The sequence below is a fragment of the Notechis scutatus genome, chromosome 14, assembly GCF_049901735.1.
Source record: "Notechis scutatus isolate UNSWTSFEM ecotype Mainland chromosome 14, rNotScu1.2, whole genome shotgun sequence".
Taxonomy (NCBI): domain Eukaryota; kingdom Metazoa; phylum Chordata; class Lepidosauria; order Squamata; family Elapidae; genus Notechis; species Notechis scutatus.
This window is the reverse complement of record NC_142022.1, coordinates 401148-415268: the sequence shown is the minus strand read 5'-3', so window position 1 is coordinate 415268 and position 14121 is coordinate 401148. Positions and strand designations below refer to the sequence as shown.

Here is a 14121-nt window from a genome sequence, read left to right as displayed (position 1 = left end):
GCCAGTTTTCCAAACTACTCAACATTTCCGCTCCCGGTTCTCCAGAACTGATTAGAACCGGCTGAAGACCACATCTGGCTGCCTCCTATCCAAGCTTCGTAAGCCGACAGCCTGACATTAGCAACTGGGGAGGGGAAGATTGGTCTGTAAGAACAAAGGTGGTGGTGGGGAATAGAAGCCTAGCTAAGCCTTGTGAGAAGCTTCAGTCAACCAAGGTCAACTATGGATATGCAGAGCTCAGCTATGTTTGAGGGCCCAGGTGGGTTTCCTGGAGCCTGAGAATTCTCTGGATGGAAAGAGAATCCAAGAGATTGACCCACATGCCCTCCAAACAGCTGACATTTACAAGAAAGTCACAAAATTGAGGGTTTGTTTTGCCATTGCTTGGTGAGTGATCAGCTGGGAGGCAGAGTGTCCATCAAGGTCCTTGGTGCTCCCTGAGCCTTGTTTTCTTCTCATTACCCAACTAGAGAACATCATCAGTGCTAGAAGAGAGTGGGGTTTGTGGAGAAGAAGAAGAGGAGGAGGAGGAGGAGGAGGAGGAGATGACTATGGAATCCTTGATGTTCTCTGAGTTTGGTTGTTTCATTACCCAACTAGATAACATCATCAGTGCTATCCCAAAAGTGTTTCTTTTTTCCCCAACTGGACTTTCGGTGTTTTTTTAAAAGACATTTCGCTTCTCATCCAAGAAGCTTCTTCAGCTCTGACTGGATGGTGGATAAATTATCTGTTTAATGAGTCAGTTCTTCTCTTTAGCCACTAGAGTGTGCTATTCAACACGCTAAAAGAAGAAGCGGCACAGCATAACTTTTATTTTTTTTAAAATGGTTCTAATCCTAAGAAGCTTTTTAGATAACTTTTTAGCCATTTTTTTGACTTCTTCGCCGAATGCAGCTAGAACGGCACATATTGAGCTTGGTTATTGCTGTTGTTATTTTGGTGGTCTCTTCTGCTTTCCTGAAGTTACACTGTCAGTGCAAATGGTCACCAGATACAGATGAATAGAATTGGAAGGGACCTTGGAGGTCATCGAGTCCAACCCTCCCCCTGCCCAAGCAGGAGACCCTACATACCATTTCTGGCAGATGGCAGTCCAGTCTCTTCTTGAAAGCTTCCTGGGATGAAACTCCCAAAATTTCTATCATTGAATTTAATTTTTTTGCATAAAAATAGAATAGAATTCCTTATTGGCCAAGTGTGATTGGACACACAAGGAATTTGTCTTGGTGCATCTGCTTTCAGTGTACATAAAAGAAAAGATACATTCTCCCAGAGTCAAGAATCCTAAGGTACAATACGTCATGATAGTCATAGGGTATAATAAGCAATCAAATCATACTAGAAAACAGTCAGTACAAATCATAAGGATACAAGCAACGAAGTCACAGTCATACAGTCACAAGTGGGAGGGGATGGGTGATAAGGAGTGATGAGAAGGCTAATAGTAATAGTAGTGCAGACTTAGTAAATAGTTGGACAGTGTTGGGTGAATTATTTGTTTAGCAGAGTGATGGCGTTGGGGAAAAACCTCCCCTTGTGTCTAGTTGTTCTGGTGTGCAGGGCTCCATAGTGTCATTTTGAGTAAAGGATTTGTAACAGTTTATGTCCAGGATGCGAGGGGTCTGTAAATATTTTCACAGCCCTCTTTTTTGACTCGTGCAGTATACTGGTCCTCGATGGAAGGCAGGTTGGTAGCCATTGTTTTTTCTGCAGTCCTAATTCCTCTCTGGAGTCTGTGTCTGTCCTGTTGGGCTGCAGAGCCAAACCAGGCAGTTATAGAGGTGCAGATGACAGACTCAATATTTCCTCTGTAAAACTAGCAGCTCCTTGGGCAGTTTGAGCTTTCTGGGTTGGTGCCGTTGTAACCGCTGTCTGAAGGCCTCTTCCGCCTGTTTCTAACCCATACGGTCCTGGACTTTTCTTTGCCACTTGCTGATATTGCCAATCCATCTCGTTTTAGGTCTCTTTCATGCATGCTTTCTAATCCAGTGGGATCCATTCTACAACTGCCTTGGCCCCCTGCCATCGGTTCTTCTTGCTACAGGAGCAGCCCGTTTCCATCTCCATTCTTTTACTCTCTTGACAGGACAAGAAGTAATGGGTGGAAGCTTGTCAAAGACAGATCCAATCTAGAAGTAAGGAGCAACTTCCTGCCAGGTAGAACAAATAATCAGGGGAATGGCTTCCCTCCAGACCTTGTGTGTGATCCATCCCTGGAGGTATTTAAGAAGAGATTGGACAGCCGTTTGTCTGAAATGATATAGGCCCATGATAGCAAACCTATGGCACGCAAAGCCATTTGTGCCGGCATGCGGGCTGCAGGCAAACTTACCTCACTGCGCATACATGTGCCTCACAGCTGAGTTTTAGCCAGTTTGAGGCCTTTTTCAGCCTCCCAAAGACTTGAGGAAGGCTTCTGCAGGCTTTGCAGGATAAAAACTAGCCCTGTTTCATCACTTCCTGTTTTTCCGAAAATACCGGAAGTGACAAAACGGGGCTAGTTTTCAGCCTGCAAAGCCTGCAGAAGCCTTCCTGAAGCCTCTGGGAGGCCTAAAAAGGCCTGAAACCAGCTGAAAATCAGTTGTGAGGTGCAGTGTAGGTAAGAGGGATGTGGCTTGGTGGGTGAGGATTGCGCACGCATGCATAGGGGGTGTGGGGGGTGCTGGCACGTGAGCATGAGCATGCAAGCGCGTGCACAATTTTTGGCACAGGAGCCCAAAAAGGTTAGCCACCACTGATATAGGCTCTCTTGCTTGAGCAGGGAGTTAGACTAGAAGACCTCCAAGGTCCCTTCCAACTCTGTTCTGATTGATTAGTTGATTGATTGATTGACTTCCATTTGTTCTCTAAGCCACGTGCAGGTTTTTCCATCTTCTCTGGTTATTATTACCTTTATTGTCAGAGTACAACATGGGTACAATGAGATTGGCTGAGCCTCCCTTCATGCATTCCCCCCCCCCAACACAACTCACAGTGAGGACAGAAGTCCCTAACCCAGTCCCAATCTCATTACACTATGTGACCTTGTTGCACAACGCACCGGCACCACAAGTCTATCATACTATGTTGACATGAAGTTATTTTCTGTTCAGGAGTCTGACTGCCCACGGGTAGAAACTGTTCTTCAGCCTGTTCGTACCACTGGCTCTGCTTCTATATCTTCTGCCCGATGGCAGGAGAGTGAAGAAGGGCTGACCGGGGTGTGAGTCGTCCCTGAGGATTTTCCTCGCTCTTCTAAGGCAGCGAGCCCTAGCGAGGTCATCTAGCAGTGTCAGGGAACAGCCCACGATGTTTTGTGCTGTGCTCACCACCCTCTGTAGTGTCTTTCTATCTGCGTCTGTCGAGCCAGCATACCACACCCTCATGCAATATGAGAGGACATTTTTCCATTGTGGACTGGTAATGTGTAATGCCGAGCTTGTATCTTTCCATGGCTCTTTGCAACACTCATAGCTTTTGTATCGATTGTGAGGTTAGTGTTTGTGTTTCGCTGGCCTATATCAGAACAGATAGCACAAACAAGCAGCCAGCATCAATTGAGGTAGAAAATACCTGCTGCAGGTTGGCTTCCCGAAGCCCCCTCCATAAAAGGTTTGTGTGTGCAGTCGGAGATAAGGAGCGCCACAGGCATGCCAGTGAGGCTCCCTTGCCCTGCCCACCTGACAGGAAGGCTGTGTCCTTGGTCTTCAAGATGGGCGTGGCGAGCGAGCAAGTCCGTCCTTTTCTCTTTCCCCAGCAAGTCGGCAGCTTTGGCTCCAGCAAGGATTTGGATACTGAAAGGAAAGCTGAAAGCTAGAGTTCCCTGTTGTTGTTGGAGGCCCGGAAGCAGCACATCTAGAAGACTGTAAGACCTCCAAGGTCCCTTCTAACTCTCTTCTGCTTGATTGATTGATTGAGAGCTGCTCTGGGGGAGGGTCTCCCTCCTCCTGGAAGAGCTGGACAGATATTTTCTTGGGAACATATTGCAGCTTCATCCCAGCCTCCACCGTGCAATGGTCAGAAGGGAAAAGGATCTTTCAGGGAATCTGTTTCTGTTCCAAGATGGATTTGAATGGGCTTTGGGGTCCCGGGTGGAACGTCAGCCTCACAAACGGGACCTCGGCGGGAATATTTGACCTGTTCAGCGATGCTGCTGCTGACACCGCCTTGGTCTCATCGAATGTTTTGTTCAGCGTAAGAATATTCATCACCACGGTTTACCTATTGGTGTGCGCGGTGGGCCTCTTGGGAAACAGCCTGGTGATGTACCTCATCTGGAGGCAGAAGGACCGGTCCACGACCGCCATTAACATCCTGGTCTTTGGCCTCGCCGCCGCCGACTTCCAGCTCTCCCTGATGCTGCCTTTCTGGGCGACGGAGGCAGCGCTGGATTTCCAGTGGCCCTTCGGCCAAGCCATGTGCAAAGCCATCCCTTCCTTGACCCTCCTCAGCATCTATGCCAATGTCTTCTTGCTCACGGCCATGGCGGTCACCCGCTACTGGTCGGTAGTCTCTGCTGTGGAAGAGGGGTACAGGATGACGCCCCGAGTGGCCAAGGGCATTACAGTCACCCTTTGGGCCGTGGCGATGGGAGCCACCGTACCGACAACCGTCTACACCGGAGTAGTAAGTGTAGCCGGGGTGGAACTCTGCCTCTTCCGATTCCCCAGCCCGTATCACTTGGGAATCTACCAACTCCAGAGAGTGGTGTTTGCTTTTGCGGTTCCCTTGGTCATCATCTTGACTTCCTACCTCCTCCTCCTCCGGTTTCTGAAACTTCACCACATTACCAGCCACAGCCTAACGCGGCATAACCGGGTCTCCGCCACTGTCCGCCTGGTGGTCAGCTGCTTCTTCGTCTGCTGGTTCCCTAACCATGTGGTCACTTTCTGGGGCATTCTGGTGAAATTCAGGGCTCTGCCCATGGACGACACCTTCCACTACCTCCACACTTACGTCTTCCCCCTGACCACTTGCTTGGCCCATGCCAACAGCTGCCTCAACCCCATCCTCTACTGCTTGATCCGCCGGGAGTTCCAAGAAGCGATGAAGGATACCTTCCGCAGGCTGTCCTCCATCGCCTCCTACCAGTTGTTCTCCTCCCACAAGGTCTGGGAGGAAGGGGCGCTGGAGGTTCTGCCTCTTGGCCCATCCGATCTCCCCCAAGATCCTCAAAGCGGAATGAAGGAGGATACCGCCTTCTCCACTGTCTTGGAAGTAGAGAAAGAAGACTCTGCTGCAATGGGAGGATGTGGAGTAGCACCTTCTGGACCATGAGGAAGGGTGCTTCGGACCTGAGCCAAATTCCATGATCGTCATTCCGATCTGTGTCTTTATTGAATCAAAGGTCTGTGACACTGGGGACATGCCTTTTCCGAATTGGAACTCGGCTTCAGCGTCTTAATGGTGCAAGAATCAGAAGTGATATTCAGCCGGTTCTGACTGGTTCTGGAGAACCTGTAGTGGAAATTTTGAGTAGTTCGGACAACTGGCCAATACCGCCTCTGACTGCCCCCCCCCATCTCTTCTCCGCCTCCCATTGAGTCCCAGCTGGTCGGCTGGGTCTCCTTTGGTTGCCCTGCACAGGAGAATGGAGCTGGAAAGCAGGTTAGTGGGAAGGGAAGGGAAGGGGGATTTTGCAGTAATCTTCCCCTGCCATGCCCACCAAGCCACGCCCACAGAACCGGAAGTAAAAATGTTTAAATCCCACCACTGGCAAGAATATTCATTGAATGATACCCAGGCACATCGCTTTCTCCTCCAGCGAGTCATGGCCTCCTCTTCTCCCAGGCATCTGGAATTAAAAGGAACAGAGGTTTCGAACAAGATTTTGAGAGAGTTTGGTGGCCCTGCCCTTGTTACTTCTGCACAAAGCCACAGAGGTGGAGGTCTGGAGCATGATCCGAGCTTACTTTTGGTCTTCTGCACCGCTCTGAGTTGCGCAAATAGTCCTCGGCTTACATTGATAGTTAGGACCGGAATTTTCACTGTCCTTATGGCCATAAAGTGAGACATCACACAACTCCATTGACTTACAATTGGCACCATCTGCTTTGGTCATTAACTGAGAATTTCAGGTTGTTAAGTGATTGCTTACCACAATCCAAGCCATTCCAGGCTTGGTCATCTCAGTCCTGACCCTTAGTAAAGTAAGGGATTACCTCCCATTGGGCCCCAGCTGCCTATTTCACCTCCCATCTCTGCCCTTTTGCCAACTCAGGAAGCTCAAACTGTCCAAGGAGCTGCTAGTTCTGCAGAGGAATGATGGAATCTGTCATCTGCACCTCTATAACTGTCTGGTTTGGCTCTGCAACCCAACAGGACAGACACAGACTCCAGAGAGTAATTAGGACTGAAGAAAAAACAATTAACAATTACTACCAACCTACCTTCCATCGAGGACCTGTATCCTGCACGAGCCAAAAAGAGGGCTGTGAAAATATCTACAGACCTCTCATATCATGGACATAAACTGTTTCAACTCCTTCCCTCAAAACGAAACTATAGAGCACCGCACACCAGAACAACTAGACACAATGAGTTTTTTCTCTGCTAAACAAATAATTCCCTCAACATTGTCCAACTATTTACAAAGTCTGCACTACTATTACTGTTAATCTTCTCATCCCTCCTTATCACCCATCCCCTCCCATTTGTGATTGTATGACTGTAACTTTGTCGCTTGTATCCTTACAATTTATATTGACTGTTTCCTAGTATGATTTGATTATTGTACCCTATGACTATCATTAAGTGTTGTCCCTTATGATTCTTGACTCTTGATGAATGTATCTTTTATTTTATGTATACTGAGAGCATTTGCACCAAGACAAACTCCTTGTGTGTCCAGTCACACTTGGCCAATAAAGAATTATAGGATAGGATAGGAGGGGAGGGAAGAGAGGAGAGACGGGAAGAGAAAGGGGATAGAAGGAGAGGAGAGGACCCCCATCTCTGAGTCCTTTAACGGCTGATCTAAACCAGTTCTACATTCCTTCTTTTCTTTCACCTTCCTCCTTGGTTCCGACTATCCTGGTGCGCAGAGGCATCTCTGAACTGCAGCCAAGTGGAAGAAAGGGCATGTTTTGTGCATGTTTCCCTTGGAGGATGCTGGGCTGGAAAAGTCCCAATGTTGCTGTGGAACATCTTTGTTTTTTGGCAAAAAAAGGGGGGGGCGCCAGGGAGGACTGTGCCTGCACACAATGTACAGCGGGGATGTGTGTGTTGATACTGTGTGTTGATACTGTGAGTATTTACACAACACTGTGGCCACAGCCGAAGAGCCAAGCCAGGACACCTGTTGGGACAGTTTAGGACCCAAATGCCCAAAAGGAAGCCAAAAGCCAGCAAAGTTCAGGTGTGTAGATTGGACTGTTGCATACGTCAGCCAAGCTAAATGAAACCTCCTGCCATGCCCTTATTGAAGCCTGATTCTGAAGGGGCGACAGGGAGTGGGAGTGTGGCTCTGGTGGCTGTGGAAGAAACTGGGGAAGGGCACAGTCCAGCTGGGCATTCAGAGGAAGACCCAGGGCCATCCCCTCTTCATCCTAGGGAATGCAGGAAGGAACGGAGAAGGGAGCAACGTGGGTGGCATGGCTTATGGGGGAGGAAAGGGCCCTGATTCCCTTCATTAGTTGCAGCTGGAAGAAGAGGATATAAGAGGGGTGTTTGCACACAGCTCCTTGCTGAAAGCAAAGCGTGCATTAGCTTTGTCAGGCTTTTCTGGGTTTTGGCATCCTCCCAACCTTGTGTGCTGCGTTATCCTTTGGAAGTCTGCAATTTATCATCCTGCCCTGCCATGTTAATTACTTCAGGGTGTTTTGTGTTGGTTTTTAAATTTCTAATTATCTTTACTTTGGGTTTGGACTGCGTTTCTTCCCTTCGTAGACTGTTTTTGGAAGAGTTTGATCTCCAACTGAGGATAATTGGACTTTGGAGACCAAGTTGGAGGCATTAAAGGGAATTTATTCTACTTTTGTGACTTTGTTATCTTTGTGTCACACACTGGGTCATCACACCTCCACTTTCTGGGGCAGTCTACCTGCGAATCATCTACCAGCCGGGTACAAGGGAAGGTTCCGCATTAGGAACTTGGTGTTCTTCTCAAATGTTTTTGCTTGAGTTCCACGTACAAAGAATTGTGAGGGGCGGGGACACATCCTGGGTTATTGCCAAAGCACTTTACAACACTGCCTGCCGTGCACTGTGGTGCCGTTAAGGGAAGGATCCACCCAGGCCAAAGTCACAACCTGAACTTTCCCAAGGCAAAAACAGCCGTAATCAGATTCTGAGCAAACACAATAAAGCCAGTTTTCGGTTTCCTCTGTAGAATTAATTCAAATGTTATGAGAGTCAAAACAGAAATGCAGATTACTGGGGTGGGTGGGAGGGACACCGACTCCAGCATCTGCCACTCCAGGACATGGCAAGGGAGCTGTGGGATAGGGGGAGGGAGAAGGGGGGCTCTTTCAGGAGCCCCCACAAGGCAAATGTCCTGGGAAACCCTCTTCTACCTGTCCACAGAGAGTCTCCAAGCATCTCCAGCTTGGTCTCCTCAGGAAATCTCCAGGGCCCCTTCCTTTCTTTCAGCCGACTCCCAACCAACCTCACAGGGTTGTCTGGAGGAGTGAGAGAGAACACGGGACTTTGAACCCATGAAGAAAAATGGGAGAGAAATATAGGGAATAAGTGCCAAGTCCAATAATTCAATACAAGGATAGCTGTCATCCAAATGTGGTATTTGCTGAGGCAGTAGGTGTGTGTGTGTTCTTCCTCCCTTCTCTTCTCTCCTCCCTTCCCTTCCAATCTCTTCCCTTCCCTTCTCTCCTCCCTTCCCTTCCTTTCTCTTCCCTTCTCTCCTCCCTTCCCTTCCCTCCTCCCTTTCCTTCCTTCTCTCCTCCCTTCCCTTCCCTTCCCTTCCCTTCCCTTCCCTTCCCTTCCCTTCCCTTCTCCTCCCTTCCCTTCCCTTCTCTTCCCTTCCCTCCTCCCTTCTCTTCTCTCCTCCCTTCCCTTCCCTTCTCTTCCCTTCTCTCCTCCCTTCCCTTCCCTCCTCCCTTCCCTTCCCTGGTTTCTTCCATTTTAAATAATAGGATCCTAGAACTGGAGGGGACCTTGGAGGTCTTCTAGTCCAACCTTCTGCCCAGGCTAGGAGGCATTGATCTGTCCCAGACAAATGGTTGTCCAACCTTTTATTGAAAACCTCCAGAGCACCCAAAACTGTGGGCAGCAAGACATCCCATCGATCAATTGTCCTCACGGTCAGGAAATTTCTCCTAGGTTGGATCCCTCTTCCCAAGCTTCCACCCATTACTTCTTCCCCTCATTTTAAATCAAAGAGTAATAGCCACATGGAAGTGGAGACCCCGAGGAATTTGCCCTTCCCGTTGGAAGCAACAGATGGGCCAAGTAAATATCAGGCATCTCACCTTGCAGAACTTCCCATCCCAAGAGGAACAAGGAACTGCACCGGAGGCGAGAAACGGCCATCCTGAAGAGTCACCACCGATGGCCCTGCTTCTCCTGATGGACTAAAGTGCTGGTTGCACTAACCTCAGGCAGACCTTTCCTGGACCCTTGGAAAAAGTGACCCAGTGTTAAGAGCCAGATTTCTCACCCCGCCGAACCATCCAAACACCCTCCATCTCCAAAGGCTGCCTCCATTCCATAACCGCTCGTCTTGATCTCCCCTCCCTATTTAATTAGTCGATACCGAGAGTTTAATTTCCTCTTTCGCGCCTTCTGACAAACACTGGAAATTTCTCTTTTATCTGCTAATCTTAAAGGCGATCTTCCCGATTGTCTTGTGTGCTTTTCATTTTATGTGCAAATATGGAACCAACTATAGGGACGCGGTGGTTCAGTGGCTAAAGATGCTGAGCTTGTCGATCAGAAAGGTCGGCGGAATGGCGGTTCGAATCCCTAGCGCCGCATCACGGTATATCCCAGCTTCTGCCAACCTAGCAGTTACGAAAGCACGTTAAAAAAATGCAAGTAGGAAAATAGGGACCCCTTTGGTGGGAAGGGAACAGTGTTCTGTGCACCTTCGGCATTTAGTTCTGCTGGCCACATGACCAAGAGACGTCTTCGGACAGCGCCGGCTCTTCGGCTTTGTCACAGAAATGAGCACCGCCCCCCAGAACCAGAAATGACTAGCACGTATGTGCAAGGGGAACTTTTACTTTTACCAACATATTTAACTTCTGATTTTTAAACCAACTAGCCTGGGGTGGCCTGAAACGATGAATTTCTGAAGATTGTGAGTTCTAGTCCTACCTTAGGCATGAAAGCCTACTAGGTGACTGGGCCAATCACCAGGAGATTGTGAGTTCTAGTCCCTCTATCAGCCCAACTCACCTCACAGCCCATTGAAGACTAAACCTAATCTATGCTTCTTTACTTTTGAGTTAGAACAAATAATTCGTTCATTCCTGACTTTGGCCCCAGTTAAACTTAGCTAGTGAATTAATCTAATTCCGTGTTTGCACAATACATTTCATTAAAGCACCAGTGAGTTACATTTGCACAACACCCAAAGCACCCAGCAAACGAACCAACTCTGAAGTTAATAAAAATTTAACAGGTTGTGTAAATACAGCCTCAGTACTAATAAAAATAAATCTAAGGATGAAACACATGTTGCTAAGGAAGGCTGGGCTCTACTAGGTAAATGAATAAATCAAGTCAATCGAATGGCCCCCTTTGACAGAAATACAACTGAGAGGTGTTTTGGGGCAAGGAAATGCTCCAACTATAGTTTATGCACTGTGCATTGGCTCAGAATAAAATGCAGATTTTACCCAAGGAACATGCATGGGAAACGTTTTTTAAGATAAGTTTTATTGAAATTTTCCACATTTTAAAAACTCATATACAAGCTTTGCAGCTTTGTGACATTGAGTTTTCCAATTAGGTTAATATACATATTTATCTTAAATTTCACTCCTACTGTCTGACCAATTATACCACTTCTCCCAGACTGTATAGTATTCTGTATCTTCTCTATCTTGCAATTCCAATGACCATTTCTGCACAATCCATTATTTTCTTTATTATCATACAATCGGGGGTACTATCTAATTTCCAACTCTGTGCGTAAGCGATTCTTGCCACTGTCAATATATGTATTATGATAGATTTGACTTCTTTCTTAAATACTCCTCTAATTATTCCTAAAAGAAACATTTCAGGTTTAAATTCAATTTGGAGGCCAGTAATTTCCTGCAACCATTTCCTTATTTTGTTCCAATATTTTCTTGCTTTGGGGCAGGACCACCATATATCAAAGAAGCATGGGAAACTTTCATTAGTATCATCCAGTATTTGCCAAACTAAGCTGAATTCAGTGTACCCAGTCCCTTGATGATATCGGATTCCAGTGTTCGATACGACAGATCAAAGTCCATTAGACTGACAGGTTCCTTCTTGGCTTCCTGAACTTTTATAGTTCACACAGCAGAGAAGAGAAACAGAGGAACCGGACCATGTCTTGTTTTCCCAGCCTGCTTTGATGCTTTGAGAAGAAACCGGTTTCTCTTGCAATCCCCTCCCAAAGCTGCACAACAGCCAAATAAATGACCAATGAGGGGAGCTTGCAACCCCCATAAATCTTGCACGCCAGCCATGTGTCCACACTCCGTGTGGGGCCCTTGCACCTTTCCACCATCGGTGACTTGCTCAGTGGTGTTATTCTACCGGTTTGGCCTGGTTCTGACGAGCCGGTAGCAGCGATGAGCAGCAGAGACCAAACCCGTTCCCTCTGCCGCTCTGCTGTTGGGCCCACACACCCACCCTCTCTGGCTCCCAGACTCACCTTTATCCGCTGAATTTGAAGTGCAGCTGCTTTGTGCGGCACAGAAGAGTGCCGCGCGGCAGCTGCTGAAGCGACTGGGATTGTGCAGGCTTGCAAGAGGCATGTTAGAACGCCTCTGGTGCCTGTGCAAAGTGCGTGTTTGGCGCGTGCACGCATGCAAAGTATGTGCACGTGTGCAAAGCATGCTCACCAAGCCATGCCCACCGAACCGGTGTCAAAAATATTTGAATCCCACCACTGTACTTGCTGCGAATGTTTTGCAACGTTTCAGAAGTTTCCTTCCCCTGAAGAAAGAGCTCCCGGATCTCTGCCTTACTCCTGGGCAGCGTAAGAATTTCTTCCACGTTTCTCTAAAGGGCGACTTGAAACTGACTTGATGGTTTTCATACGTGTCTACTTTAGAATATAGAATTGAAAAAGGACCTTAGAGGTCTTCTAGTCCAGCCCATTGCTCGAGCAGGAGAACCTATGCCATTTTAGACAAGTGGCTGTCTGGTCTTTTCTTAAAAACTTCCAGGGATGAAGCCCATGCAACTTCTGGTGGCAAGCTGTTCCACTGGTTAATTGTTCTCACTGTTAGGCAGTTTCTCCTTAATTCCAGGTTGCTTCTCTCCTGGATTAGTTTCCATCTGTTGCTTCTTGTCCTGCCTTCAAAGTGCTTTGGAGAATAGCTTGACGTCCTCCTCTTAGTGGCAGCCCCTCAAATATTGGAATAGTGTTCTCATGTCCCCCCTTAGTTCTTCTTTTCTCTAGACTAACCGTACCCAAATCCTGCAATTGTTCTTCACGCCCAGCCTGGAACTTCCTGGGGAAAAAATATATATGAAGACTTCCTTCCCTATTTCTTCCCTGGGAGACATGAGAAATGGGGAGGCCACAGGCTCTGGAGTGGGGTGACCAAATGGAGGACAGGACACTCGACTTCCCCAGGGTTGGACTAGATGATCCTCAAGGTATCAACTCCACAGTTCTGGCTCTACAATTCTGTCACAAAGACACCACAATCTTGCCGGAAGGATTTCACCCAAAATGCTTTGCTTCTGTGAAAAATATTGCGCTTCATTGAAAGGATGGACCTGTCTTTCCCAAACTGATCAGTCAAAGGTGAACATCCTTCGTGGTGTACAGAGGGGAGGATGTGAGCCCCCCAAAGTAGCCTGGGACCTGTGAGTTTACTAAGCGGTGTAGAGAGTCAGCCTCTTGCCCCCCCCCCCCCAACAATCTGGCTCCTCATTTTACCGACTTCGAAAGGACGGAAGGACGAGTCAACTTTGAGCCTGGTGAGATTCGAACTGCCAAATTGCAGGCAGCCAACAGTCAGCAGAAGTAGCCTGCAGTACTGCGCTCTGACCACTGCACCACCGAACTGCGGCAAACTAGTATTGCAGGGCTCACTGATCACTTGTGGGTCAGACAGGTTTAAGTTGCCCCCTCTGGGAAATGGGTTTCTGTCCTGGTTCAGTTTCCAGGAACGAGCACAAGTAGCTGCCTGTGTTTTGTGGGTTTTGGGACGACACAATCCAAACATCTGATTAGCCTTTGCCTGGCACTGCCATTGTGGCACTGCTCTCTCATGCTCTTCAGTGGGCACTTGTTGGCTTCAGCAATGCTGCACGCTCCGCTCCCACCAAGGGCCTAGACTAGGGGTCCTAAACTTGGCAACTTTAGGACTTGTGGACTTCAACTCCCAAAATTCTGGGAATTGAAGTGCACAAGTCTTAAAGATGGCTGGAGAATTCTGGGAGTTGAAGTCCATGTCTTAAAGTTGCCAAGTTTGGAGACCTCTGGCCTAGACGCTCACCACAAGTGTAGCCATGGCTTGGGGAAGGTTCAATTCCCAAAGGGCCCTCCTAGGCCCAAATGCCCAGGGGCAGCTTCCAAGCCTGGATCTACGAAGATGGGACATCCAGCCCCTTCCCAGACAATGTGGTTTTCTCTCTCCAGTGTGCCCCCTGAGTGCTGCTTGCCACCCCTCTTCCTCTTGACTCCATTTCCTTTCTAACACTGATGATGTTACCTAGTTTGGATCATGAAATATCTGCAAGAAAAAAGCCAAACTCAGAGCACCAAGGACACCACAGTCATCCTTCTCCTCCTCCTCCTCCTCCCACAGCCCCCTTGCCTTCTAACACTGCTGCTGTTACTTAGTTCTACAGATTAATAGACCTGGAAAGAATCTTGTAGTTTGTCTAGTCCACCCTCCCACCCACCCAAGCAGGAGACCCTACACTATTTCTGACAAATGGCAGCCCAATCTCCTCTTGAAAGCCTCCAGGGATGAAGCTCTCACAACTTCCAAAAGCAACTTCTGTTCCATGGGTTGATTGTTC

General features: G+C 48.0%; 1 protein-coding gene across 1 annotated transcript; it reads left to right on the top strand.

Moving 5' to 3' along the window:
* Nucleotides 1-3848: 3848 nt before the first annotated feature.
* On the top strand, nucleotides 3849-5430 carry RXFP4 (relaxin family peptide/INSL5 receptor 4). The gene has a single exon (XM_026686497.2). It carries the CDS (start codon nucleotides 4045-4047, stop codon nucleotides 5257-5259), a length of 1215 nt encoding a protein of 404 aa, XP_026542282.1. The 5' UTR covers nucleotides 3849-4044; the 3' UTR covers nucleotides 5260-5430.
* The last annotated feature ends 8691 nt before the right edge of the window (nucleotides 5431-14121 follow it).

Coding starts and splice junctions, on each gene's coding strand:
- RXFP4 (XM_026686497.2), top strand. CDS start 4,045: ATGGATTTGAATGGGCTTTGGGGTCCCGGGTGGAACGTCAGCCTCACA.